The sequence below is a fragment of the Lepus europaeus genome, chromosome 16 (assembly GCF_033115175.1).
Source record: "Lepus europaeus isolate LE1 chromosome 16, mLepTim1.pri, whole genome shotgun sequence".
NCBI lineage: Eukaryota > Metazoa > Chordata > Mammalia > Lagomorpha > Leporidae > Lepus > Lepus europaeus.
In genome coordinates, this window is record NC_084842.1 from 89739002 (window position 1) to 89764765 (window position 25764).

A 25764-nucleotide genomic window follows, 5' to 3' on the forward strand; every position below is an offset into this window, starting at 1 on the left:
TCCTTGACACCTGGTTAATAATTAATATTTCTCATTTGTATTACTTGACAGTACTAATCTATAAAATTAATTATCTTGTGCTTCCATTTTTTTAAAAAGATTTATTTATTGATTTGAAAGGCAGTTAGAGAGAGGCAGAGGCAGAGGGAGGGAGGGAGAGAGAGAGAGGAAGGGAGGGAGGGAGGGAGGGAGAGGGAGAGAGGTTTTCCATCCACTGGTTCACTCCCCAAATGGCCACAAAGCCAGAGATGGGCTGATCTGAAGCTAGGAGCCAGGAGCTTCTTCCGGTCTCCCACATGGGTGCAGGGGCCCAAGCACTTGGGCCATCTTCCACTGCTTTCCCAGGCCATAGCAGAGAGCTGGATTGGAAGTGGAGCAGCCAGGAATCAAGTCCCATATGGGATGCCGGCACTACAGGTGCAGGCTTCACCTGCTACGCCACAGCCCGGTCCCTCTGCTTCTGTTTCTACAAAAAACTTTATGTATTACTTCTTAAAAATGGAACAAACAGAAAAAGTTCCAACATCAAAAATGTGAAGCAAAAAATGAATATTAATAAATTGCTACCAGGCCTGGAATCATGATGTAGCAGGTAAAGCCACTGTCTATGATGCCACTATCCCAAAAGAGCACCGGTTCATGTCCCAGCTGCTCCATTTTCAATCCAGCTCCCTACTAATGCACCTGGGAAAAGAGTGGAAGGTGGCCTAAGTACTCGGGCCCCCACACTCATGTGGGAGACTCAGATGAAGCTTCTAGGGCTTCTAGATGGGCTTCAGACTGACCCAGCTCTGGCTGTTACGGCCATTTGGGAAGTGAAATAGTGGTTAGAAGATCTCTTTCTCTAAAATTCTGGCTTTTGCCAAATAAATAAATAAATCTTAAAAAAAATAAATTGCTATTACCACAAAAAGTTCAGTATAACATCTATTTTGAAGAAGTCTACTTCCTCTTCTGATTCAGAATATTTAACACTGTCTCACATTGCAACAATGTATATAAGATACTTAGCTCACAGTAAAAAAAAAATGTACACATTATCACATGGGTATGGGAAAAATACTAAGTCGAGACCAAAATGTAACGGCTGGTAACCTTTGAGTATTATGATTGCAGATTGTGTGTGTGTGTGTTTACTGATTTGGTTTTTGTAAATTATCCATGGTAAACATATTATACTAGTTTTATGGTTATAAACTGGTATTCAATGGAGCCAGCATTGTGGCACAGCAGGTTAGTTCACTGCCTGTAACCAATGAGTGCCAGTTCGAGTCCCGGCTGCTCCACTTCCAATCCAGCTCCCTGCTAACATGCCTAGGAAAGCAGCAGAAGATGGCCCAGGTCCTTGGGCCCCTGCACCCACATGGGAGACCTGGAAGAAGCTCCTGGCTTCCGCCTTTCCAGCCCCAGCCACTGCAGTCATCTGGGGAATGAACCAGTCAACAGAAGACCTCTCTCTCTGTAATTCTGTCTTTCAAATAAATAAATAAATAAATCTTAAAGCTATTCAAATAATTTAAATATTAATTTTTAAATAAACTTAAAAATCAGAACCTTACAATGGTCAATGCACTCAGCTTGTCTTTAAGATTACTTGTGGCTGGTGCCGCGGCTCAATAGGCTAATCCTCCACCTGCGGTGCCGGCACACTGGGTTCTAGTCCTAGTCGGGGTGCTGGATTCTGTCCTGGTTGCCCCTCTTCCTGTCCAGCTCTCTGCTGTGGCCCAGGAAGGCAGTGGAGGATGGCCCAGATCCTTGGGCCCTGCACCCACATGGGAGACCAGGAGGAAGCACCTGGCTCCTGGCTTCAGATCAGTGCGGTGCGCTGGCTACAGCGCACCGGCCGCAGCAGTCATTGGAGGGTGAACCAACGGTAAAAGGAAGACCTTTCTCTCTGTCTCTCTCTGTCCACTCTGTCCAAAAAAAAAAAAAAAAAATTACTTGTTATTCTATTGCTTCTCTGCACTTAACACAAAGTCCAGCCGGATGTACGGCCCAGAGTAGCTCGTGATTGTCTGCAGGAGTGGGAGCCTGGATGCAGGCGCTGGAAGGCAAGGCTCCCCTGGACGATGTGGCAGGGCGGGACTCAACAAGTGCCAGCGGTCTGGTTTGGATGGAGCCAGCAGGATGGGGGCTCCTGAGGGTCCACATGAGCATCATCAACACACAGTGCTTTCCAGTGCCCCCGACCCTGCTCCCCTCACAGGCCTTTTCACACTTACAACATAATCACAGAAGAGAATGAGGGCCCCTCTTCGAACTATTTCTCTATTGCACATTCCAAGTCTGGCTGCCACGGTGGAATCCTCCTCCTCTCCAGGCATCTGTGGACTAAGCAACTTCGTGCTGGACAGACTGTGTCTCCTGAAAGGAACAAGAGATGCGCTGACGTTGTATCTGGCACAGCAGTGGCCTCACACACAAAGCTCATCAGGGAGTTATGTTTAATCCCAGCTCTAAGACCTCAGGGGTGGCTACGTGGCCCAGTGGTTAAGACACTGGTTGGTCCACCAGGATCCCACACCAAAGTACCTGCGTAGAGTCCAGGCTCCTCGCCCAGTCCCCATGTCCTGCTACTAATATGCATACTGGGAGACAACAGGTGGCACTTTGTGTAGTGAGGTCCCTGTTGACCACACGAAGGACCTGGACTGAGTTCCTGGTTCCTGGCTTTGGTGTGTCCCTGTGTGCCAGGGGCAGTGAACCAGCAGGTGGGATCTCTCTTTGCCTCTCCCCTCTCCCTCTCCCTCTCTCCTTCCCACCCTCTCATCTTTCAATAAATAAACAAGAAAGTCTCCATCTACCATGACAGTTGTCAAGAGAGCAGAAAAGAAAACTTGTAGGTTTTGACATTTTACCATTCATCTTCCTGCAAAACGCCATCACTGTAACCAGGCCCACACAGCGTGTTGGTGTGGAAGCTCTGTTTAAAAGCATTTTCATTTACTGATCTACTTATTTGTTGGAGAGAGAAATTGTCTTCCATCTTCTAGTTCACTCCCCAAGCACCACAGTGACTGAGGCCACAGCTGGGAACCAGGACCTGGATCCTGGCCTCTGGCGGGTGGCAGGGACTCCGCTGCTGCCTCCCAGGTGCCCCTCAGCAGGAAGCTGCAGCGGGAGCGGGGCCAGGACTGAGACAGGCAGCGTCCTGACTGCGAGCCAAATGCTCATCTCTGACCTTTTCCAGAAGGTGGGGATCCTACCTGTGAGACTCCGGATTCGAGCCCAACACCCACACACTGCTCCCTCTGACCCCGGGATGTCTGGGGTAGCACCCTGCATGGCAACAAGAGCCTGTGCCATCTTCTGCCAGGCAAGGGTAATGGAGCAAGGTCACATCAGGCCAGCAATATTCTGAGGTATGCCTGGTCTGGCAAAGGGAGCAGGACAGAGAGGGAAGCAGGAGGGACGTCCCTAACAGCAACTTCACAGCTGCCAGGCCTACCAGCAAAAGGACAGTGGCTCTGTTTTCTAGCTCATACCTCCAGTGATGCACCTGCATTATTCTGGAAACATACTGTGCTGGGGCACCCTACAAATGCTAGGCCTCTACCCAGCACTCACACTGAACAGCGACTTCAGCGTAACTACTTTTATGCTACCTTTATTAAATTTGTCTTTATGAGACTCAAGCATAGATGGGTGTGAAAGCCACTGACTCATTAGTTTTATTTCAGGACAGCAGAGTGGCCAGTACAAAAGGTCAGTGAGGGGTCAAGAGACGCTGCCCCGCTGCCAGCCACGTGCAGCTGCCCAATTCCAGACCCTACTCACTCTGGGCTTAGTTCTTTTAAACGTATTGTCTACTTGAAGCATCTCTGCTATTCAAAGGTTTCTGACACTGCCCAGAACAAGCAGGCACATCCCTGAGACAGCCGTGAGCCCAAGTCAGCGGAGAACTCGGAGGAGGCAGCAGCCACGTGGGGACAGCAGGGTCCACGGCGCTCAGAACAGGGAACGGGGTCTGTGCAGCGAAAGGGGAACTCTGGCCACTGTCGCAGACCAGCTCTCGAGGCAGTTCAGGTTCTTTTAAGCCTTCGAGTACAGTGACTGAATCAGCTTTTGTAGTCACTGGTTTAAAACAGTGAGGGGAAGGTCTGCAGGTAACACAGCGTGACATCTCTGCAGGCTGTCTTACGCACTTTCGGGTGGAGAAGTCCTCTCCCCCCACCACCCTAAGCAAGCAGGAAGAGCCCCTCTCTGGATCCCAACAGAAACGCACGCACAGGAGCTAGCCTGGCACCACAGGACCCACTCTACACAGGCAGAGAAAACACACAAGAACCACACAGAAGGGAAAGAAGGCAGAGAAGTCTGTACTCAGGGATCCTGTGCTCGCACACACAGAAAATCCTAAAGAATTACAAAAAGGATACAGGAACTAATTATAGCCTTGCCACTCACCACAGAGGAGGAGGAAAGGTTGGTGAGAATAGGTACTGAGACTTAACCCGAACCAAGACTAGCCAGGAAGGTTCCCATGAGGAAGCTAGACGGAGCTAAGATCAGGAAATGACAGATGTCCCATCTTTATTCATACCCAAAGAGAAAACAACAAACTGTAAATTCAACTCTAAAAATTTAGCAATGCAGAACAACAAATGTCTACGACCCAGAACCGACCAACTCTTGCCAACTCCAGATGCTCCTTTTATCTGTAAGCTTGGCTCTGTCACCTGGGCCATCATTCACCACTTTTCCTGTAACTCCATTTCCCCTGTAGCTCATCTCCTCTTAAGAACTGTATAGTCGGGGCCGGCACTGTGGCGTACGGTGCTGGCATCCCACATAGGTGTTAGTTCAAGACCCAGCTGCTCCACTTCTGACCCAGCTCTCTGCTATGGCCTGGGAAAGCAGTAGAAGATGGCCCAAGTGCTTGCGCCCCTGCACCCACGTGGGAGACCCGGAAGAAGCTCCTGGCTCCTGCTTGGCTCAGCTCTGGCTATTGTGGCCATCTGGGGAGTGAACCAGCAAATGGAAGACCTCTCTCTCTTTCTGCCTCTACCTCTCTGTAACTCTTTCAAATAAATAAATAAATCTTAAAAAAAAAAAAAAACATAACCAAGGATAGTACACATGCATTTATTTCTTCCTCACACGTTTCTTTTCATCTACTGAAACAAGTCTTTGTCTTTGTGACAGTGACATTTCTGGGAGGACTGCCTCCCACTATCACAGTGAGGAGTGAGGTCAGTCCTCACCACCCACCACCACCAACAGGGGCCAGTTGGGAGAGGAGGGGAAGTGGCGTTTAGCATCGCTGCCTCAGGTACTGGCTGGGGTTGGGGACACCTCCCCAGTGTCCTTCCACTGCCCCCAAGCCCCTGTCCTCAACGGTGAATGCAGGCCCTACCCTCTACATTTTGCCCAGCACAACTCAACTTTCGGAGTGCCCCGGACTCCTATGAAGAGCCGGTTGGAACACAAGTGCTCAGGGGCTGGCAGGTTAAGCCGCTGCTTGCGAAGCCAGCATCCCACATCAGAGCTCCAGGTCTAGTCCAGGCTTTCCCACTGATTCAGCTTCCTGATAACGCTTCTGACAAGACCAGAGATGGCTGCCCACATATGTGGGCCCCTGCGACCCACATGGGAGACCAGGATGGAGTTCCTGGATCCTGGCTTTGTCCTGGCCCAGCCCTGGCTGTTGCGATCATCTGGGGAGTGAACGAGCTGACAGAAGATCTGTCTCTTCACCTTGAAAATATAGAAATAAATCTTAAAACAAAAACCAAGCATTCAGGGCCAAGTCATCAGGCCCAGAGTGGAGTCGAGGACAGGGCTGGGATGGTCCACAGGCTCCCGCATGGCTCTGAGGCACCCCTGGTGCTCACAGTATGCTCCATGCACTGGCAACATTGGCACCACCAGGAGTGTCGCTCCTGAAGTGCATCTTAACCACTCTCTGGTTGACTGACGACCTTCTGTCTCCTGGCTCCTACAGTCCTCAATCCCGACACAGGCCTTCGATGTCCTGTGTGCAGCGCCAGGGCTGCCACAGGCCGCTCCTCCAGCCCCACGGCCGCACGCTCTGGGGCCGGCGGCAGCCTTCCTCTTCCTTTGCAGACTCCACCACATGGAGCACACAGTAGGTTGCTCAGGGCTTTCTAACAGTGGACCTTCCAGCCAGAGGGCCACGGACCAGCGCGAGTGGGAGCCCCCAGCCTCTCACACGGGGCAGGAGAGCTGCCAACACTCACGCTCTCTTTCCCCATGGAGCTCATGAGCCTTCTGGAGACACTGCAGTGAGGCCCGAGCTGCAGGCCATGGGGCTTCCTTCCACACATGTGGACATCGAAGCAAGGGAGCACCTGAAACCCAGGCTGAGACCTGGAAACTTTCTGCAAACAGCTGGCCGTCTGCAAGACTCAGGGAGTCTTTTTAAATATTAAAAATAAAAATAAACAATAAGGTATTTCCAAGTAGTTTTGAAGTTTGCTAAATAATTAATTCATCAGAATAATGAGAACCACATTTAACTCACAATGAAGTTACGGCATTGCAACATGTCTGGTTGTGGAGCCCATTTAGGCACCAGAACTGAGCAGGAGGCATACACCCTGACAAGCAGAACCCACAAGATGGAATGGTGCCAAAGAACTTGTCAAAGAAAATCACATTTGAGAGGCAGCTGCTATTTTGAATGCCTCTTGGAGCACATTTTTCCCTCTACAATACATGAAAGAAAGATTAATACGCAGCAGATCTTACAAAACCTCACAAAAAGTGGGAAATGAAAATGCCCTAATAGCAGCCAAGCCGCAAGCCACTCAGCATCTCACCCCCGGACGGCACCCAGGGTGGGCAGCCAGGCCCCTACCTGGGCGTTTGCTGCACCTCTGCCCACCAGCGGTGGTCAGTGTGGTTGACAAGCAGCAGGATCTGACACCAGAGCAGCACCAGGGCTGGGTGCGTGGGGACCATGCAGCGCACCCGTGCGTTCAGGCTCTCCAGGGTGTAGAAGCTGCCCTCGCAGCTGTCACTCGTGAAGAGTCTCGTGGCAGCTGCTGTGATTCTCCGGAACATTCCTAGAACCAAGCAAAGAAACTCACTGTGGGGATGTGTTTTCACTGCTCCTCTTGGTCCAACACCATGCAGCTGTAAGATCTGACACTGGGCAGCAAAGGCAGCCCCTTCCCACATTACGTATCACAGCACTCGGCAGCTGGGAGCAGGAACAGATAACCTGCTCACTTAACGGACCAGCCAAAAAAGTCAACTCTCCCACCATCTTCCCCGCCACCGGCTGGCACTGCCGGCTTCCCCAGGGGGCTCCAAATAAATGTGGACACGGCTCCCCAAGTAGGAGGCAGGCAACCCCCAGCACCCCGATCACGCAGGCCACAGCGGGGAGCAGTGATCTACCCCTGGGTTGCTGAGACTGAGGAACAGAAAACGGAAGAGGCCCCATGAGCAAACATGACACACGCTGGGGCCATGGAGCATCCTGGGAGTTGGGCTGCACGGTCAGTGACTCACACTGCACACTGCCCACAGGTCTCTCCCCAACACCCTTTTCAGGGCTGGAAGACGTTCCCTCTGGGAATGAATGATCTCATTTACAGAAACCCAGCCCAGCTCAGCATGCCTGTCTCTCTCCTCACCGTGGCTGGCTTCCTGAGGGCTGGCCTGTGCCAGGGACTAACCCTGCACACAGTGCAAAGCACAGCAGGAGGAGCAGCGAGACACAGCGTGCAGGCAAAGGGCACAGCTCCACTGGCCACCGGCTCTTCTCCCCTACTCTACCGCTGCAGGCAGGATCTTACTTCTGACTGAAATTTCCGCATACCCCAGATGGGAAAGGGCCCCAAAACAGGTGCAAAGACAACACTCCTGACAATTCCACGAGCTGTCAAACCTACAGCCCTAGACAAAGGAAGAAGCCAACAGACAAATACCCTCAGCGGCCCTGGGGCTTGCCAGGCGCTGGCCCTGTGAGTTCCTAACGTTTCTCTGTGCTTTTGGTCAGCCTGGCCCGGCAGCCCAGCCAACACTACCCCATCCTCTGGGGCCCCAATGCTGCATGCCTCCCTTGTGGGACTAACAGACACACGTGAGGGGCTGATGCTGGCTGGGAGGAGCCTGACAGCCAGGCCACAGGATGGTCTACTCAGGCCGTGTTCCAGGAGACTGCTCACACAGCCTCTGAGACCCCACGGACAGGCTCAGCTCTGTCTCCGCTGGCTGACCTTGGATGTACACCAGCTGGGGCCTCAAAATCCTCGCCTGTTGAAGGGAACTGAGAACGGTACCTGCTCAATAAGTCACAATGTAGCTATACGAGCCCAGCACACCACTGGCATGGAGTCAGGGGGACGACCACCCGGGGCCGCCGCTGATGCTGCTGGACTGCAGAGCCCAGCACATGACTGGCACGGTGGGACAACCACCCGGGGCCGCCGCTGCTGGACTGCAGGGCCCAGCACATGACTGGCACGGGGGGACGACCACCCGGGGCCACTGCTGATGCTGCTGGACTGCAGAGCCCAGCACATGACTGGCACGGTGGGACGACCACCCGGGGCCGCCGCTGCTGGACTGCAGGGCCCAGCACATGACTGGCACAGGGAGACGACCACCCGGGGCCGCCGCTGCTGCTGGACTGCAGGGCCCAGCACATGACTGGCACGGGGGGACGACCACCCGGGGCCGCCGCTGCTGCTGGACTGCAGGGCCCAGCACATGACTGGCACGGGGAGACGACCACCCAGGGCCGCCGCTGCTGCTGGACTGCAGGGCCCAGCACATGACTGGCACGGGGGGACGACCACCCGGGGCCGCCGCTGCTGCTGGACTGCAGGGCCCAGCACATGACTGGCACGGGAGGACGACCACCCGGGGCCGCCGCCACTGCTGGACTGCAGAGCCCAGCACATGACTGGCACGGGGAGACGACCACCCGGGGCCGCCGCTGCTGCTGGACTGCAGGGCCCAGCACATGACTGGCACGGGGACGACCACCCGGGGCCGCCACTGCTGGACTGCAGGGCCCAGCACATGACTGGCACGGGGGGACGACCACCCGGGGCTGCCGCTGCTGCTGCTGCAGTGCTGCTGGGAGAAGTACAGGTGGAGGTGAGGTGGACTTCAGAGGGCAGCACCCAGGAAACAGACGGAGGTCTGGACAGGCCGCAGGGTGTGTGCTGGGGGAAGCCTGCAGCAACACTGGCGTCTGAAGAACCCGATGACGGGTGTGCACTTCGCTAACAAGAAGAGGAAGCCCTGCAGGAAGTCAGCTAGGCCGGGCAACGGGCAGGGCAAGTCACATGTCTGGAAGCTGATGGAAACAAGTGACAGAGGTCAAACGGACACGAACCCACCAAGAGGGAGACAGAGACGGGGGTGGCGCAGGGAAGAGAGGTCAAGAACAGAAAGTCAGGGACACACAACCGAGAGGCTGCAACCAGCACCCAGGAGGTGTCAGGCTGGGGCAGGAGGGCTGAGGAGCAAGCGGGAAAACCCACTGCCGTGGGGCTGCCATGAGGCTGTCTCCTAACCGAGAGGGAGAGGCCAGGAACCGAGGAAGCACAGCAAAGCGGCCGACTAAGGCTCTTTCCATGTAAGGCTGCAGCGGCGGGCAAGTGAGCAGCCACAGGTGCGACAGCACAGACACAAGCACACATCGCCCCCGCCAGTGTGCCAGAGGTACTCGGTGAGCACAGAGAGGAAACTCAAGACAACCTAAGACAAGACCTTGGGGAAGCAGGCCGAAGACAGGACAGGGACGGTGGGGAAGGGGCCATGTGGTTCCAGGTCTTTGTCAGGAGAGGAGGGTCAGGACAGCAGTGCTCAGGTGCCAGGAGGGACTGGCCAGAACTCCTAAGAAGGACGGGGAGACTCCGCTGGGACCGTCAGCAGGACTGCGAGAGCTCCTGCTCTAGCCAGCCGCGCCTGCTGCGACACCCGCCTCGGCCCCCGCTTCCTGAACTCATCTGTTTTCATCCTTACTGTCAACTATATCATCGATGGCAAACTCTCTGCCAAGCTGGCCAGCAGGTATCAGCCAGGACGGCCTCCCCCAGGCCCCTGTGCCCACAGAACACAAGGCGACGTCCACTGCTTCTCACCCAAGGTGATACAAACCTTCTCTACCTCCCCTCCTCTTCCCCAGGCACACAGAGAACGCTGAGGCCCAGGGCTGGCAGAGCCACAGGAAGGAGAGGGTCCCTGGATCCCTGCATGAAGGAAAGTGAACACCCTCAACACAGTCACAGACACAGGAGACAACCTGCTACTGCGGGAAGCTCAGAGAAACCTGGTGCCTGAGAGATGGCTGCCACAGATGGAAGGTGTCAGGAAACCAAAGAAAGAAGACAACTGCAGGATTACGAGCAGCAACTATCGGGGGAGCTCCCGGGCAGAAGCGGACCTCTGCACCGCGCGCCAGGACACAAAGGTTTACGGATGAGGGGAGCCCGTGGCTGACCGGGACACACCTGGACTTCAGCAGTCAGAGCCGAGGTATCGCAATGACTACACTCACTGCAGGAGGCGTAGGAGGGCCTCTGGGGTCACCAGGTCGCGCACAATGGCTGTGTCTTGTCAGGCTGCACCCTGCGTAAGCCGCTGAAATGCTGGCTCCTGTGGCCACCTTAAGGAACAGCGGCAGCAGCGAGGGCATGGCAGAGGGCACAAGGTACTCTGTGGAGACTCTCCCTTCCTGCTGTCCTGAGTGGCCACGTCCAGTCGTGTGGGACACAGAGAAGGAAGCCAGGCAGGGCCTATGAACTGCAAAGGCGGCACAGGGGAGGCACAGGAAGCCCGCAGAGACAAGGAGAGGAGCGAGGGGCGGGCCCAGGGCTCAGAGCAAGGGTGAGGACCAAAGCAGGGGAGGGATGAGAGGAGCAGGCCTTGGTGAAACACCGTCCTGAGAGCAGGCCGGAAGAGGGTGCACACTCAGTCTCCGGAGACAGAATTCTCAAGTCCACTTCACCTCCACCACATGGGAGTCCGCCTGAACCATAGCTGGGCTCTGCCCCTGCAGCCAAGCATGGACACAACACGTCTGCTCCTCACACTTCACACAGCGGCCACACCACGCGGACGCTGCAAACACCTGAGCTGCTGTTCGGCCCGGCACCAACGCAAGGAGCAGCACAAGTGACAGGAAGAGCTCAAGTTCCCTCCTCAGAAGAAAGGGGAGCTGTCCACTGGGAAGACAAACACGCGTGCCCACACCTGACGGAGAACACCACGTCTCCCGGCATCACCACGTCAGCAGCCCCTCGGCTCAAGCACCAGCCGCAATCAGTGCGGGAACACCCACTCTCCCTCTCTTCCGCCAGTCCGACTTTGGCCCTAAGGCGGAGATACTGACACTTTCAAAATCCTGGGGAGAGAGCGGTGAGAATGGCCAGCCTAGGAGGAAGGGGCTACACAAGCTGCACCTTCACTCCGTCCACTCACGCCTGGGTGAGGGCCACCTGTCCACCGTCAATCACAAGAAACAATTCCTACTGTCCGGACTGGGTAAGCACCTGGATGGCAGGTGGGAAGGGGCAACGAGACGCGGTCTGGGAAAGCACGGCTGGTGCAGGCAGGGAGCCTTCCTGGGCCGTGGGATGCCAGCCCCTCTGATTGGTTTTAAGACAGAACTGACAGAACCACTGGCTCCAGGACACCCTCAGACAGCAGCACCCACGGGCTCCAGTCTGTTCCCGAAAGCACACAGCAGTTCTACACAGCTGCCACACATCTTCCCGCGCACCTTAAATCCTCTCTACATGGTGAACGCTAGGGAGACAATTGTCACACTGTATTTTTCAGGGAATGAGGTCAAGAAAGCGAAGCGTACAAGCTCGGCCTGGACACAGCATTTTTCCCTGAGTAGTCCCAGCCTGTGATTGGAGAAGCTGTGTGGACACCCTAGTGGCTCTGAGCTAATCCATCTTCGAGGAAAAGAGAAAGATACGAACCTTACACCCAAAGGACACGTCTCTTTCTTAGCTACTATGCTTACACCACAATGAATCTGGACAATTTTGGGATAAATATCCTCCCTCAAACTAAAAGTGAAGGCCATTATTCAAACTAGTTTTTATTTCAAAATGCGTATCTGAAATGGACGAATTTAAGTCTCAATTTTCGGTCGGCGCTATGGCTCAACAGGCTAATCCTACACCTAGCGGCGCCGGCACACCGGGTTCTGGTCCCGGTCAGGGCGCTGGATTCTGTCCCGGTTGCCCCTCTTCCAGTCCAGCTCTCTGCTGTGGCCCGGGAGTGCAGTGGAGGATGGCCCAGGTCCTTGGGCCCTGCACCCCATGGGAGACCAGGAGAAGCACCTGGCTCCTGCCTTTGGATCAGCACGGTGCGCCGGCAGCAGCGCGCCGGCCGCGGCAGCCATTGGAGGGTGAACCAACGGCAAAGGAAGACCTTTCTCTCTGTCTCTCTCTCACACTGTCCACTCTGCCTGTCAAAAAAAAGTCTCAATTTTCAAGGGACAGTTAGGAATCATTGCCTCTGTTTTAACAAAGCATGAATACCCTAAATGCTTGCTTCAATTCTATCTTAAAACCAATCAAAGGGGCTAGCACTGTGGTGTAGCGGGTAAAGCCACTCATTGCCTGCAGTGCCGGCATCCCATATGGGTGCTGGTTCAAGTCCTGGCTGTTCCTCTTCCAATCCAGCTCTCTGCTGTGGCCTGGGAAAGCAGTAGAAGATGGCCCAAGTCCTTGGGCCCCTGCACCCACGTGGGAGACCTGTTAAAAGCTCCTGGCTCCTGGCTTTGGATCGGTGCAGCTCCAGCCATTGCGGCCAATTAGGGAATGAACCAGCGGATGGAAGACCCCTCTCTCTCTCTCTCTCTCTCTCTCTCTCTCTCTCTGTGTAATGCTTTCAAATGAATACATAAATATTAAAGAAAAAAAAAAGTGTTCTACTACCTAGCATCTTTAAAAGAAATGCAAACTAAACAAGGAAAACAAACAGGAATGTATGCTTACACACGTGTTATCTGTAAAGACCAGGCCAATGAAACAGCGTCCAGAGACACCAGCCGCAAACCCACTTGCCTATTCCAAGCCCAGACTCCTTCCAGAAGAGCGAGCTGCTTCTCAATGTGGCGGCACTGTCAGCAAAGGTAGTGCCCAGCCACACAGAGCGGCTCAAGTTAACAAAAATTAAAAAAACAAAACTGGGGCCAGCGTTGTGGTGTGGTGCAGTGGGTTAAGCCACTGCCTGTGATGCCGGCACCCACATGGACGCCAGTTCACGTCCTGCCTGCTCCACTTCCACTCCAGCTCCCTGCTAATGCTCTCGGGAAGGCAGCAGAGGGCGGCCCCAGTGGCTGGGCCCCTGCACCCATGTGGGAGACCTGGAAGAAGCTCTGGCTCTTGGCTTCAGCCTGGCCCTGCTTTGGCCTTTGCAGCCGTTTGGGGAGCGAACCAATGGATGGAAGATATCTCTTTCTTCCTGTAACTCTGGCTTTCAAATAAGTAAATACACCTTAAAAAGAAAATTCACTCTTTTTAAAAAATTAAGTTTTTCAAGACAGGCATTTTGCACAATTTTTTAAAATATTTATTTAATTTGAAAGAGTTACACAGAGACAGAAGGAGAGGCAGAGAGAGAGAGAGAGAGGTCTTCCATCTGGTGGTTCACTCCCCAATTGGCAGCAACAGCCAGAGCTGCACCGATCCGAATCCAGGAGCCAGCAGCAGCTTCTTCCAGGTCTCCCACGGCAGGTACAGGGACCCAAGCATTTGGGGCCATATTCTGCTGCTTTCCCAGGTCATAACACTGAGCTGGACTGGAAGAGGAGCAGCCGGGTCACGAACCGGCGCCCATATGGGATGCCGGCACTGCAGGCGGCAGCCTTACTGGCTATGCCACAGCACTGGCCCCTTGCACAATGGTTAAGCTGCCACTCAGGGATGTCTGGATCCCATATCAGAGTGCACTGCTCTCCATTCCACCTTCCGGCTAGTGCATGGGAGGCAGATGGCAATAGCTAAAGTGGGGGGGACCCTGCCCCCAAATGGGAGATCTGGATTGAGTTGCTGGCTCCTGGCTTCAGCCTGGTTCAGTTCGAGCTGTTGTATGTGGGGAGTGGGCCAGTAGGGGTAGAAGAAAACTCTCTCTTCCTCTGCCTTTCAAATAACTTAAATAAATAAATAAAAACTTCTACAGCCAGGCCCTCAATCCTGCTAGGCACATTTCAGGGGCCATGATGACCCACATGGTACAGTGCAGATGTCAAGACATTTTTGCTGCAGGTCCTACTGAACAACCCTGCAGTAGAAGTAAAAATGCATTCCCTGGGCTGGCATTGTGCTATATACAGCCTGTGATGCTGGCATCCCATATGGGCGCCAGTTTGAGTCCCGGCTGCTCCACTTCTGACCCAACTCCCTGCTAACGCACCTGAGAAAGCAGCGGAGGACAGCCCAAGTACTCGGCCCCTGTACCCACATGGGATACCTGGATGAAGATCCTGCCTCTTGGCTTCGGCCTGGCCCAGCCCTGGCCGCTGCAGCCATTTGGGGAGTGAAAAAGAGGCTGGAGGACTTCTCTTTCTGTAACTCTGCCTTTCCAGTTTTGAGACAAAGAAGACAACAAAATTACAGCAATGGATGGCAAACACCTTGAACCGCACAGACATCCAAGTGGCTACGCATGCACACACCCAGTCTATACTGAGAGGTCCTCAGAGACACGGAGGTCTCCTGGATGGAGTACAGACAACTAAGATAACTAACCGCAAGGTGTTAAAATGACCAACATACACAAAAATGAATCTATTACTTGCTAACAAGGCACATTTTCTCAACCTCCAACTTACTCCAGTGATCCATGAGGCATAAATCAAAAGACCTTTTCAAAGGTAAAAAGAAGGGGCTGGTGTGGCGGTGCAGTGAGAATTAAGTCACCGCTCGCAACACAGCACCCCATATCCAAGTGCTGGTTTGAGTCGTAGCTGTTCTGCTTCTGATCCAGCTTCCTGCTGAGGCACTGAGAAAGCAGAGAGAGCATAATGGCTCGAAGAAACATAATTTAACCATCACCAACACCCATTTCCATAACTGTTGTTTTTTAAAGATTTATTTATTTATTTGAGAAGCAGAGGGAGGGAGGGAGAAACAGAGAAAGAAGTCTTCCATCGTCTGGTTCACTCTCTACATGGCCACAACAGCTGGAGCTGGGCCAATCTGAAGCCAGGGCAGGGAGCCTCTTCCAGGTCTCCCACATGGGTAGCAGACACCCAACCACTTGGGCCATCTTCCTCTGCTTTCTTAGGTGCATTGGCAGGGAGCTGGATCAGAAATGGAGCACCCAGGACTTGAACCGGCACCCATATACGATGCTGACACCACAGGTGGAAGCTTAACCAACCACGCCACAGTGCCAGTCCCTCCGTAACTCTTTTTGTCTCACAAAACTGAAACTGTGCCTATTAAACTCCCCCCATCTCTATCCCCGACCTCGTCTCTGAATGTGACTGTCTAAGAGTCTGTTTCAGGTGGAAGCGCAGGGCTTCTCTTTTCTGTGACTGGCCTATCTCACTCAGCACAGTGTCCTCAAAGCGTATCTCTGGAGCAGGTGTCAGATTTTCTTCTACTTACAGGCTGAACACCAGTCCCCGTGTGCACAGACCACATCTGCCTGTTCACCCGTCCACCAGCCGTGCACCGTGAGCAACGCTGCTAAGAACGTGGGCATACCAGACTCTCCCACCAGCTTGCTCCCCGTTCCTTTTCAGAACATACCAGAGTAAACTGCCGGGTCCCACCACCCGTGAAACGCTCTCAAAGAGCGCACAAGCTGCTGAGCAGAGCACAGCTTGCGCCGGGCACGCGGAGCAGGGCGGGGCCCCGGGCACGCGCAGCCAGGCCCATCCGCCTACCAGACTTGAAGATGTGGATCAGGCACATGAGCAGCGTGCCGAGCTCCTGGCAGTAGAACGTGTGCTGCTGCTCGCTCAGCTCCACCTTCAGCTGCTTCGTAACGATGTCCTCTAAGAGAATGCCGACGAGCTGCAGCAGGAACCTGTCAACAGGGAGAGCACAGCAGCCATCAGACCACTCCCACACGGCCCCGCGCCACATCTGGACGCCACACACAAAGTGAGTTCAGGCCGCGCATAATCCACACCGTGACGGCGATGCTGGCCACGCCACACCTTCCCCACTTAAAGACTGGCAGCGGGCGGTCAGGATTAAACGACACACAGAATTCTTTCCAGTTTTGTACGATGTAAAGCTGACAACGCCCCCATGCCGGGAACTGAAGGGACCACCGGTTTTGGCCTTGTGCTCAACACAACACAGGAGAGCCACAGGCTGGTGCACAGTAAGAGCTGCCGTGCTCATCTCCGCTGACAACAAGCCAAGCAAGGACTGCTGGGAAGGCAGCCCTGTGCAGAGGCAGGTCTCGGGCAGCGAGCACTGTGAAGGCCGAGGGACCCTTGGCTCTGCACAAGCATTTCCAAGTGCCTGACTCGTGACCCCTGTCCTCAGAAGGGAGGACAAATTTGACACTGCGGTATACAGTGGGTGCCACCCACCTTATGGGGGAGTATTCTATTACTGACAGCGTGTAGAACTGCCAGCACCTGACGAGAGTAGCACAGACTGACTGTTAGCAGATGTCCTTATGCTCTGAACTTTCTGCTGGAGGGGCCAGCGCTGTGGCACAACAGGGATAAGCCTGTGATGCCGGCTCCTGTGTGAGTGCAAGTCCAAGCAGCTCTGTTTCCCATCCAGCTCCCTGCTAGTGTGCCTGGGACAGCAGCAGCAGATAACCCAGGGACTTGGGCCCCTACCACCCACGTGGGAGACAGCATGGAGTTCCAGGCTCCCGGCTTTGGCCTGGCCCAGCCCCAGCCGTTGCAGCCATTAGGGGAGTGAACCAGCAGAGAAGAGCTCGCTCTATCTCTTCCTCTCTCTGCAACTCGGCCTTCTATGTACTTGAATTCAAACTTCAAAGCTACACAGGGCTGCAGCAAGATGAAGAACTACTCCAGACTTATCAATCCTGCAAGCACTGACTTCTCCCCAGACAGGGGCTCATTGGGTCACCTGGAGAACGTTTCTTCTGGCAAACTCTTCATTGGTTTCCCCTCACTATGTCCTTCCGGTGTTGCGTTCTCATCCCCATCTCTTAATCTGTGAATCACTGGACAGGAGATGAAATACGGAGAGAAGGAGAGCTCCTGAATCCGAGAAAGAACAATGTCCTCTGTCGACTGGGAAATCAGAACCCTCAAAATGGCCAGGATTCCTGATATCCACAGCTGAACAGTGCTCACAGATGCCTAGAACAAAGAAGATAAGGAAGTTACAGCTGCAGAACAGGAGAGGGTGAGACCCTCCCTGCTTGCCCAGCTCACGCAGGTGAGCCCTTGTTCAGCACCGCAGGGTGTGTCTCCGGATCACTGCTTCTCTAAGTGTGGTCCCAGAGATGCAGCACCTGTCTCCCCTGGGAACGTCACCACAACAGCCGGAGCCACAAGCTCTAGGCTGGCCGTCTGTGCGTGAACAAGCCCCAGGATAGATCCGACACTCTGGGCAACACTCACCATCGTGCTCGGGGTGACGAACATACTCCGCAAAAGCATGTCCACCGGACGGAGGGAGGAAGGGGCCAAAATTTCAAATAAGGTGTTTAACACTCCAAGAGCTTCATGAGAGTCGATGTGCATCTGTGGAATTAAAGCCCAAAGCATTTCCACGTGAGCCAACAGAAATGCCAGCTTCATTTATTTTCAGGTCCCATATCTCAAGGGCAAATGGTCACAAACATCTCTATATCTTTTTAAAAAATGTATTCGTTTAAAAGGCAGAGCAACGGGGGGAGGTATGAGGAGAGGCAGGGCATCCATCTGCCAGTTCACTCCCCAGATGCCCACAACAGCCAGGACCAGACTCTGTCCAGGTCTCCCTCATGAGTGACAGGAAGTCAGGTGCCAGCCGCTGCTTCCCCGGCGCGTTAGTGGGCGCTGGATTGGAAGCACTGGCCCCCTGAGAGGATGTGGGCACCCAAGCAGCTGCTCCGCCCCCTGGGCCACAACGCCCACCCAATCAGCCCTTTCTTTAAACGCCTTCTGATTTCAGTAGTGAATGAAACAATCAGTTAAGAACACTCTATCATCATTGGAAATCTTCTCACTTACACACTTATTGCATACATGACATGGTTTCTGTCCAAGATTCATATATACAAACTATGAAGCAAACCAAGTGGAACTGCCCTAATACAACTGTCACCATGCCTTGGGGACCTGCCTCTCATACACCTCTTTCTTGCCCCCACCCCCAGAAAGCTTTTATTTAAGGAATACAAACTTGATGTTTTTCATAAATACAACTTTAGGAACATACTGATTCTTCCTACCGCCCCCCCCAACACCTCTTCCTCCTCCCTCTCCTATTCCCATTCTTATTTTTTACTAAGCTCTATGTTCAGTTAACTTCATACACATATGATTAATTCTATACTAAGTAGAGTTCAACAAATTGTATGAAAAAAAAAAAAACACCTGTTCCCCAACAGTCGAGACAGGGCTGTTCAAAGTCACTGCATCTTGAAGTGTTAGTTTCACTTCTATAGATTACCTTTTAGGTGCTCTACTGGTTATCACAGATCAGGGAGAACATACTGTATCCATCCTTTTGGGACTGGCTTACTTCACTAATTATGATGCTTTCCAGTTTCATCCATTTTGTTGCAAATAACAGGATTTCTTTTTTTTTTTTTTTTTTTTTTTTTTTTTGCCACTGTGCAGTACTACATGGTGCACACATCCCATAATTTCTTTATCCAGTCTTCAGGTGACAGGCATTTCACACACCTCTTTCAACACACATGGAACAGTGCATACTTGCTTTCTCCTTTCCTGCACCTGCACCCACTCCTACCCTGCCCTGCCCATCAGTCAAGTCACAAAGGTCAGCAAGCTGGTGTGTCACCTGCCCAGTTTTTTCCATGTTCTATAACCACATCCCCACACACAAGCAGAAAGTGTTCTGCTTTATTTTGAAACTTCGTATCATAATTGTCTCTGCTTTTTTTCACTTAACAATACAATGGAAAATTCCCAAGGCAACTGGCTTTAAAGCCAATCCCTCTTAATGGACGCAAAGTTTACACCACAAGGTGTTCAATCATTCCCCTACTGATGTTTCAGATTTTTGTTGCTACTGAGAGAATGTAACAAAGTAAACAACTCTGCCAGGAGGTGGGGTACTTCTCAGCGCAGGCATCTGCAATCTAATAGTATGGCAAACACACCACCTTCCAAGTGCCCAGGGCTTCTCTGGCCTGCACAGCTGCCTGCAACTCTGGAAGAACCCAACACACTCATACAAAGGCCCAGTGCCATTTATGCCACTACTCGACCCGGGAAACCTGCTCAAGGGCACTGTCCAGCAGTGTTCTGCTGTACACTGCAATTTCCAGTCTGTCTTCTGCTCTCTGCATGGACTGCCCTCGGTCCTGCCAGCTTCCCCTCTACGTACCACCCACCCTAAGATCTCTCTTCCAGGGAGTCTACACTCGGTTCATCCTAAGATCTCTCTTCCAGGGAGTCTACACTCCCACCCACCCTAAGATCTCTCTTCCAGGGAGTCTACACTCCCGTCCACCCTAAGATCTCTCTTCTAGGGAGTCTACACTTCCGTCCATCCTAAGATCTCTCTTCCAGGGAGTCTACACTCCCATCCACCCTAAGATCTCTCTTCTAGGGAGTCTACACTCCCATCCACCCTAAGATCTCTCTTCCAGGGAGTCTACACTCCCATCCACCCTAAGATCTCTCTTCCAGGGAGTCCACACTCCCATCCACCCTAAGATCTCTCTTCCAGGGAGTCCACACTCCCATCCACCCTAAGATCTCTCTTCCAGGGAATCCACACTCCCATCCACCCTAAGATCTCTCTTCCAGGGAGTCCACACTCCCATCCACCCTAAGATCTCTCTTCCAGGGAGTCCACACTCCCGTCCACCCTAAGATCTCTCTTCTAGGGAGTCTACACTTCCGTCCATCCTAAGATCTCTCTTCTAGGGAGTCCACACTCGGTCCATCCTAAGATCTCTCTTCCAGGGAGTCTACACTCCCATCCACCCTAAGATCTCTCTTCCAGGGAGTCTACACTCGGTCCATCCTAAGATCTCTCTTCCAGGGAGTCTACACTCCCATCCACCCTAAGATCTCTCTTCTAGGGAGTCCACACTCGGTCCATCCTAAGATCTCTCTTCTAGGGAGTCCACACTTGGTCCATCCTAAGATCTCTCTTCTAGGGAGTCCACACTTGGTCCATCCTAAGATCTCTCTTCTAGGGAGTCCACACTTGGTCCATCCTAAGATTTCTCTTCTAGGGAGTCCACACTCGGTCCATCCTAAGATCTCTCTTCCAGGGAGTCCACACTCGGTCCATCCTAAGATCTCTCTTCCAGGGAGTCTACACTCGGTCCACCCTAAGATCTCTCTTCTAGGGAGTCTTCTGCCTCTCACTGTCTTCGCAGGATTTCGCTCTATCTGCTCTTCTCCAGCCTCATCTCAGTGCCCTCAGCACCACTGCCAAACCGAGGCCCAGCTCTCAGGACGCCCACAACTGACCCCTTCCACCCCCAACCCGCCTGCTTCTGTTGCCTGGGCACTGGCGGTTTCTTTCCATCCCCTTCCTGGGCCCTTCCTCACCTCCTTGACCTCTGAGCCGAGGATTCTTATTTTGTCGAATTTCAAATGTGTGTATCTTGCCAGGTCTCTCTCAGCAGCTCCCAGCTCACACACCCAATACCAGCCTCACTCCAGCAGGCAGGCATCTACAGGGGTCTCGACAGAACACATTCTACCCAGACCCCAACCTCCTCCTGAGGCCCACTGCTCCAGCGTCTGCAGCCTCATCCACCACCCCAAGTCATCCTCACGCCTCTCTCACATCCAACTGAACCACTGGCAGACCCTGCTGGTCCTGCTCTCACCCTGTGCCAACTGATGCCAATGGCTCCTCCTCTGTGCCCTGGGGCTGCATGTGTTTTCCCTGCTCAGCCTTCACCTTCCCCGGGAGTATACTTTCAACTGAGAAATAAGAATTGAAAGGCGTCTGACCTAGCAGCAAAGATGCCCAGTAGGGGCCAGTGTTGGGCACAGAGAGTCAAGCAGCCGCCTATGCTAGCACCCACTATGGTCTGAGTCCCAGCTGCTCCACTTCCAATCCAGCTCCCTGCTGATGCACCTGGGAAAGCAGCAGCCGATGGCCCAAGTGCTTGTGCCCCTGCCACCCATGTGGGGAACCCAGACTGAGTTCAGGCTCCTGGTTTCAGGCCCAGCCCTGGCTGCTGCAGCCCCCATAACTCTACCTTTCAAATAAACAAGTAAATCTTACAAAAAAAACCCAAAAAGCCAGGTAGGACACTGACACCTCACACATCTCACACTGGAGTGTGCCTGGGTCCAATCCTTGGCTGCAGACAATGCTAATGCAGACCTGGGAAGTAGCTGGGTGCCTGCTGCCCACAGGGAGACAGACTGAGTTCCCGGCTCTCAGCTGTCTGCATCTGCCAAGTAAACCGTGGTGGGAACGCTCTACCTCTGTTGCACAAATAAATTTTTTAAAAAAGAAAACAAGTGAAAAACCAATGAGCCTCTAAAACTAAAATCACATCACTATGCTAAACCCTCTCAACCCTCCCAAAGTCCTCCCCGATGGTCTCACCAGCAGGCCTCAGCTTCTCCCTTCATCCCTGGGCTGGCCCACCACACCAGCCTCTGGAACCTTAACAGGCATGTCCCCCACGGGGCCGAGCCCTGCCACTGGCTCCCTAGAACCCTAACAGGCATGTCCCCCATGGGGCCGAGCCCTGCCATTGGCTCCCTGAAACCCTAACAGGCATGTCCCCCACGGGGCCGAGCCCTGCCACTGGCTCCCTAGAACCCTAACAGGCATGTCCCCCACGGGGCCGAGCCCTGCCATTGGCTCCCTAGAACCCTAACAGGCATGGCCCCCACGGGGCCGAGCCCTGCCACTGGCTCCCTAGAACCCTAACAGGCATGGCCCCCACGGGGCCGAGCCCTGCCATTGGCTCCCTGAAACCCTAACTGGCATGTCCCCCCATGGGCCATGCCCTGGGATTTGCTCCCTAGAACCCTAACAGGCATGTCCCCCACGGGGCCGAGCCCTGCCATTGGCTCCCTGAAACCCTCCCCCCTCAACTATCTGCAAGGTCACACTCCCTGCCTTACAGCATACTCAAGCATTACGCCATCAGCAAAGTTTCTGCCTGTCACCACTCTCCGCGACACTGCCCACCCTGCCTGTCCCCGCTCTCCGTGACACTGCCCACCCTGTCCCCGCTCTCCGTGACACTGCCCACCCTGTCCCCGCTCTCCGTGACACTGCCCACCCTGCCTGTCCCCGCTCTCCGCGACACTGCCCACCCTGCCTGTCCCCGCTCTCCGTGACACTGCCCACCCTGCCTGTCCCCGCTCTCCGTGACACTGCCCACCCTGTCCCCGCTCTCCGCGACACTGCCCACCCTGCCTGTCCCCGCTCTCCGTGACACTGCCCACCCTGTCTGTCCCCGCTCTCCGTGACACTGCCCACCCTGCCTGTCCCCGCTCTCCGTGACACTGCCCACCCTGTCCCCGCTCACTGTGACACTGCCCACCCTGTCTGTCCCCGCTCTCCGTGACACTGCCCACCCTGTCCCCGCTCTCCGCGACACTGCCCACCCTGCCTGTCCCCGCTCTCCGTGACACTGCCCACCCTGCCTGTCCCCGCTCTCCGTGACACTGCCCACCCTGCCTGTCCCCGCTCTCCGTGACACTGCCCACCCTGCCTGTCCCCGCTCTCCGCGACACTGCCCACCCTGCCTGTCCCCGCTCTCCGTGACACTGCCCACCCTGTCCCCGCTCTCCGCGACACTGCCCACCCTGTCCCCGCTCTCCGTGACACTGCCCACCCTGCCTGTCCCCGCTCTCCATGACACTGCCCACCCTGTCCCCGCTCTCCGTGACACTGCCCACCCTGTCCCCGCTCTCCGTGACACTGCCCACCCTGTCCCCGCTCTCCGTGACACTGCCCACCCTGTCCCCGCTCTCCGTGACACTGCCCACCCTGCCTGTCCCCGCTCTCCGCGACACTGCCCACCCTGCCTGTCCCCGCTCTCCGTGACACTGCCCACCCTGCCTGTCCCCGCTCTCCGTGACACTGCCCACCCTGTCCCCGCTCTCCGCGACACTGCCCACCCTGTCTGTCCCCGCTCTCCGTGACACTGCCCACCCTGTCTGTCCCCGCTCTCCGTGACACTGCCCACCCTGCCTGTCCCCGCTCTCCGCGACACTGCCCACCCTGTCTGTCCCCGCTCTCCGTGACACTGCCCACCCTGTCCCCGCTCTCCGCGACACTGCCCACCCTGCCTGTCCCCGCTCTCCATGACACTGCCCACCCTGCCTGTCCCCGCTCTCCGTGACACTGCCCACCCTGCCTGTCCCCGCTCTCCGCGACACTGCCCACCCTGCCTGTCCCCGCTCTCCGTGACACTGCCCGCCCTGCCTGTCCCCGCTCTCCGCGACACTGCCCGCCCTGCCTGTCCCCGCTCTCCGTGACACTGCCCGCCCTGCCTGTCCCCGCTCTCCGCGACACTGCCCACCCTGTCTGTCCCCGCTCTCCGTGACACTGCCCACCCTGTCTGTCCCCGCTCTCCGTGACACTGCCCACCCTGTCCCCGCTCTCCGTGACACTGCCCACCCTGCCTGTCCCCGCTCTCCGTGACACTGCCCACCCTGTCACCGCTCTCCGTGACACTGCCCACCCTGTCACCGCTCTCCGTGACATGCCCACCCTGCCTGTCACCACTCTCCGCGACACTGCCCACCCTGCCTGTCCCCGCTCTCTGTGACACTGCCCACCCTGCCTGTCCCCGCTCTCTGTGACACTGCCCACCCTGTCCCCGCTCACTGTGACACTGCCCACCCTGCCTGTCCCCGCTCTCTGTGACACTGCCCACCCTGCCTGTCCCCGCTCTCTGTGACACTGCCCACCCTGTCCCCGCTCTCCGCGACACTGCCCACCCTGCCTGTCCCCGCTCTCCGTGACACTGCCCGCTCTCTTCTCCCCTGGGTGCTCTGCAGAGTACTCGCCATCAGCCGACGTTTTACAGGTGTTCCTAGTTTTCTGCTGTCCCCAGCAGGACAAGGTGCTTTTAAATCTGCCTGGTCCGTTCCTGTCTCCACTGCCCGTACCTGTGCTGAGCTACCTGACGGTCACTGGACAAAGTGTGCCAGTTTGTCCTATCACCTTCACCATGGCAGAATCAGTCAGGCCTCAGACTGCACATAGTGTGACAACAGCAAGCTCACCAAATGCGACCCAAGAGGATCCACATACAGCCCTGGAGCCCCAGACATCACTGAACCCATGTCTCAATATCGCCAGAAACCGAGGCCCAGCCACCGTGTGTGTGGTCTCAGGAGAGCCATCCTTAGGAGGCTTCTTCCACATGCCAAGAGCCACGCACTACCCCAGGGTCCAGGGCTTGTTTTATGGACAAACATGTCTGTCTGCTGGCCACTCAAAACCTCAACCTGTGCCAGGCACATTGTGGGCCTCTCTGGGGATCATCCTCAGCAGACCCCTACCGCCCTTTCCTGGCTACAGAGGTGCTGCTCAGTGCACACAGCCTCCTGTGCTCTGGTACCTGTGGAATCTGCGCCACGGGAACACAGCACTGTCGGCCCCACCTGGTACGGCCGTCAGACCGTTCCCCACCACAAGCAGTGTCACCGCAGCAGAGCAGCTCTGATTAAATGATGTACAGCTGCTCAGGTACCGCATCAATGATGAGGAAAACCAAAAACAAAAAGCCAAGGACCACAGAAAACGCATGACTGACAGGACGGGGACAGTGTAATGAAACAGGACCAAGTACAGGCTGTAGAGTCAGACCTGGACCAAGTCAAGCCCAGCACCTTCGGGTAACCTCCAATGCCCTTTGAGCTATGGTTTCCTCACTCAAGTAGACAGACAATGGCAGCCTGAGCAGGTCATTGTCAGAAAACACGCACTGTGACCAGCACCAAGAGCTACTGTCAAAGCAGGAATCTGGCACGCGTTGATGACCACCCGCCATTCAAGATTATCTCACTCCACTTCCAAAAGCAGCACATCACGCGTGCTGCACACTGCAAGCCAGACTCCAGTGACAAACCTGCTGCTTGGCCAGCATCGGGAGAATGACGTCAGCAACCTGGCGAGACAGCCGCTTCCACTTGTCCTCATTCTCCTTGTGGCACTGCTGCAGGACCAGAATAAACATCTCCAGCACCTGCAAGAGCATCGCAGCACAGTTAGGACGTCTCCAGCCCGCAGGCCCCTTTCCATTCCCTCCTGGCGCCCTTGGACCCCAGCTGAGCAGGAAGACTCCAGGATACCAGGAGACCCCAGTGAGGGCCCTACGACCACAGCGGGGGCCACAGAGCAGCGTCTCCAAGGCACCAGTGAGCTGCACAGTGACTCAGCATGACTCGTGGCCACGTCCGTTCCTATGGAACTGACAGGAGCTCATAATCCGAGAAAGGCACAGAATGAAAACCTGCAGGGACACTCAACACAGGCCCTGACTGAGCAACCCGCAGATACCTCCTGCTTTGTGTACATGAACTTCCATCCTGCGCTCCTGCGAGGGACTCTCACTGAAGAGCAGCGCTCTGAGACGACTGAGCGTTTCTGAACAGAGGTAGGTATGGTCTGGCAAAGCTCTACCAGGGCAGCCGGCCACCACATCTGCAGTTCCAACGCGCAGCGATGCCCTCCGTGCCCAGTTAGT

The 25764-nt window shown here is 54.9% G+C and overlaps 1 protein-coding gene across 2 annotated transcripts in view; it reads right to left on the reverse strand.

Annotated features, from left to right (window-relative positions):
- The window catches only part of HTT (huntingtin), a 173676-nt gene that overhangs the window by 37406 nt on the left and 110506 nt on the right, over window positions 1–25764 (reverse strand). For both annotated transcript variants that reach the window (XM_062212855.1, XM_062212854.1), the window contains 6 exons: window positions 25147–25263; window positions 17516–17638; window positions 17016–17251; window positions 15842–15984; window positions 6821–7028; window positions 2223–2364 (listed from right to left, as the gene is read on the reverse strand). In XM_062212855.1, coding sequence (XP_062068839.1) covers window positions 2223–2364; window positions 6821–7028; window positions 15842–15984; window positions 17016–17251; window positions 17516–17638; window positions 25147–25263 — 969 coding nt within the window. The remainder of the gene's footprint in view (window positions 1–2222; window positions 2365–6820; window positions 7029–15841; window positions 15985–17015; window positions 17252–17515; window positions 17639–25146; window positions 25264–25764) is intronic.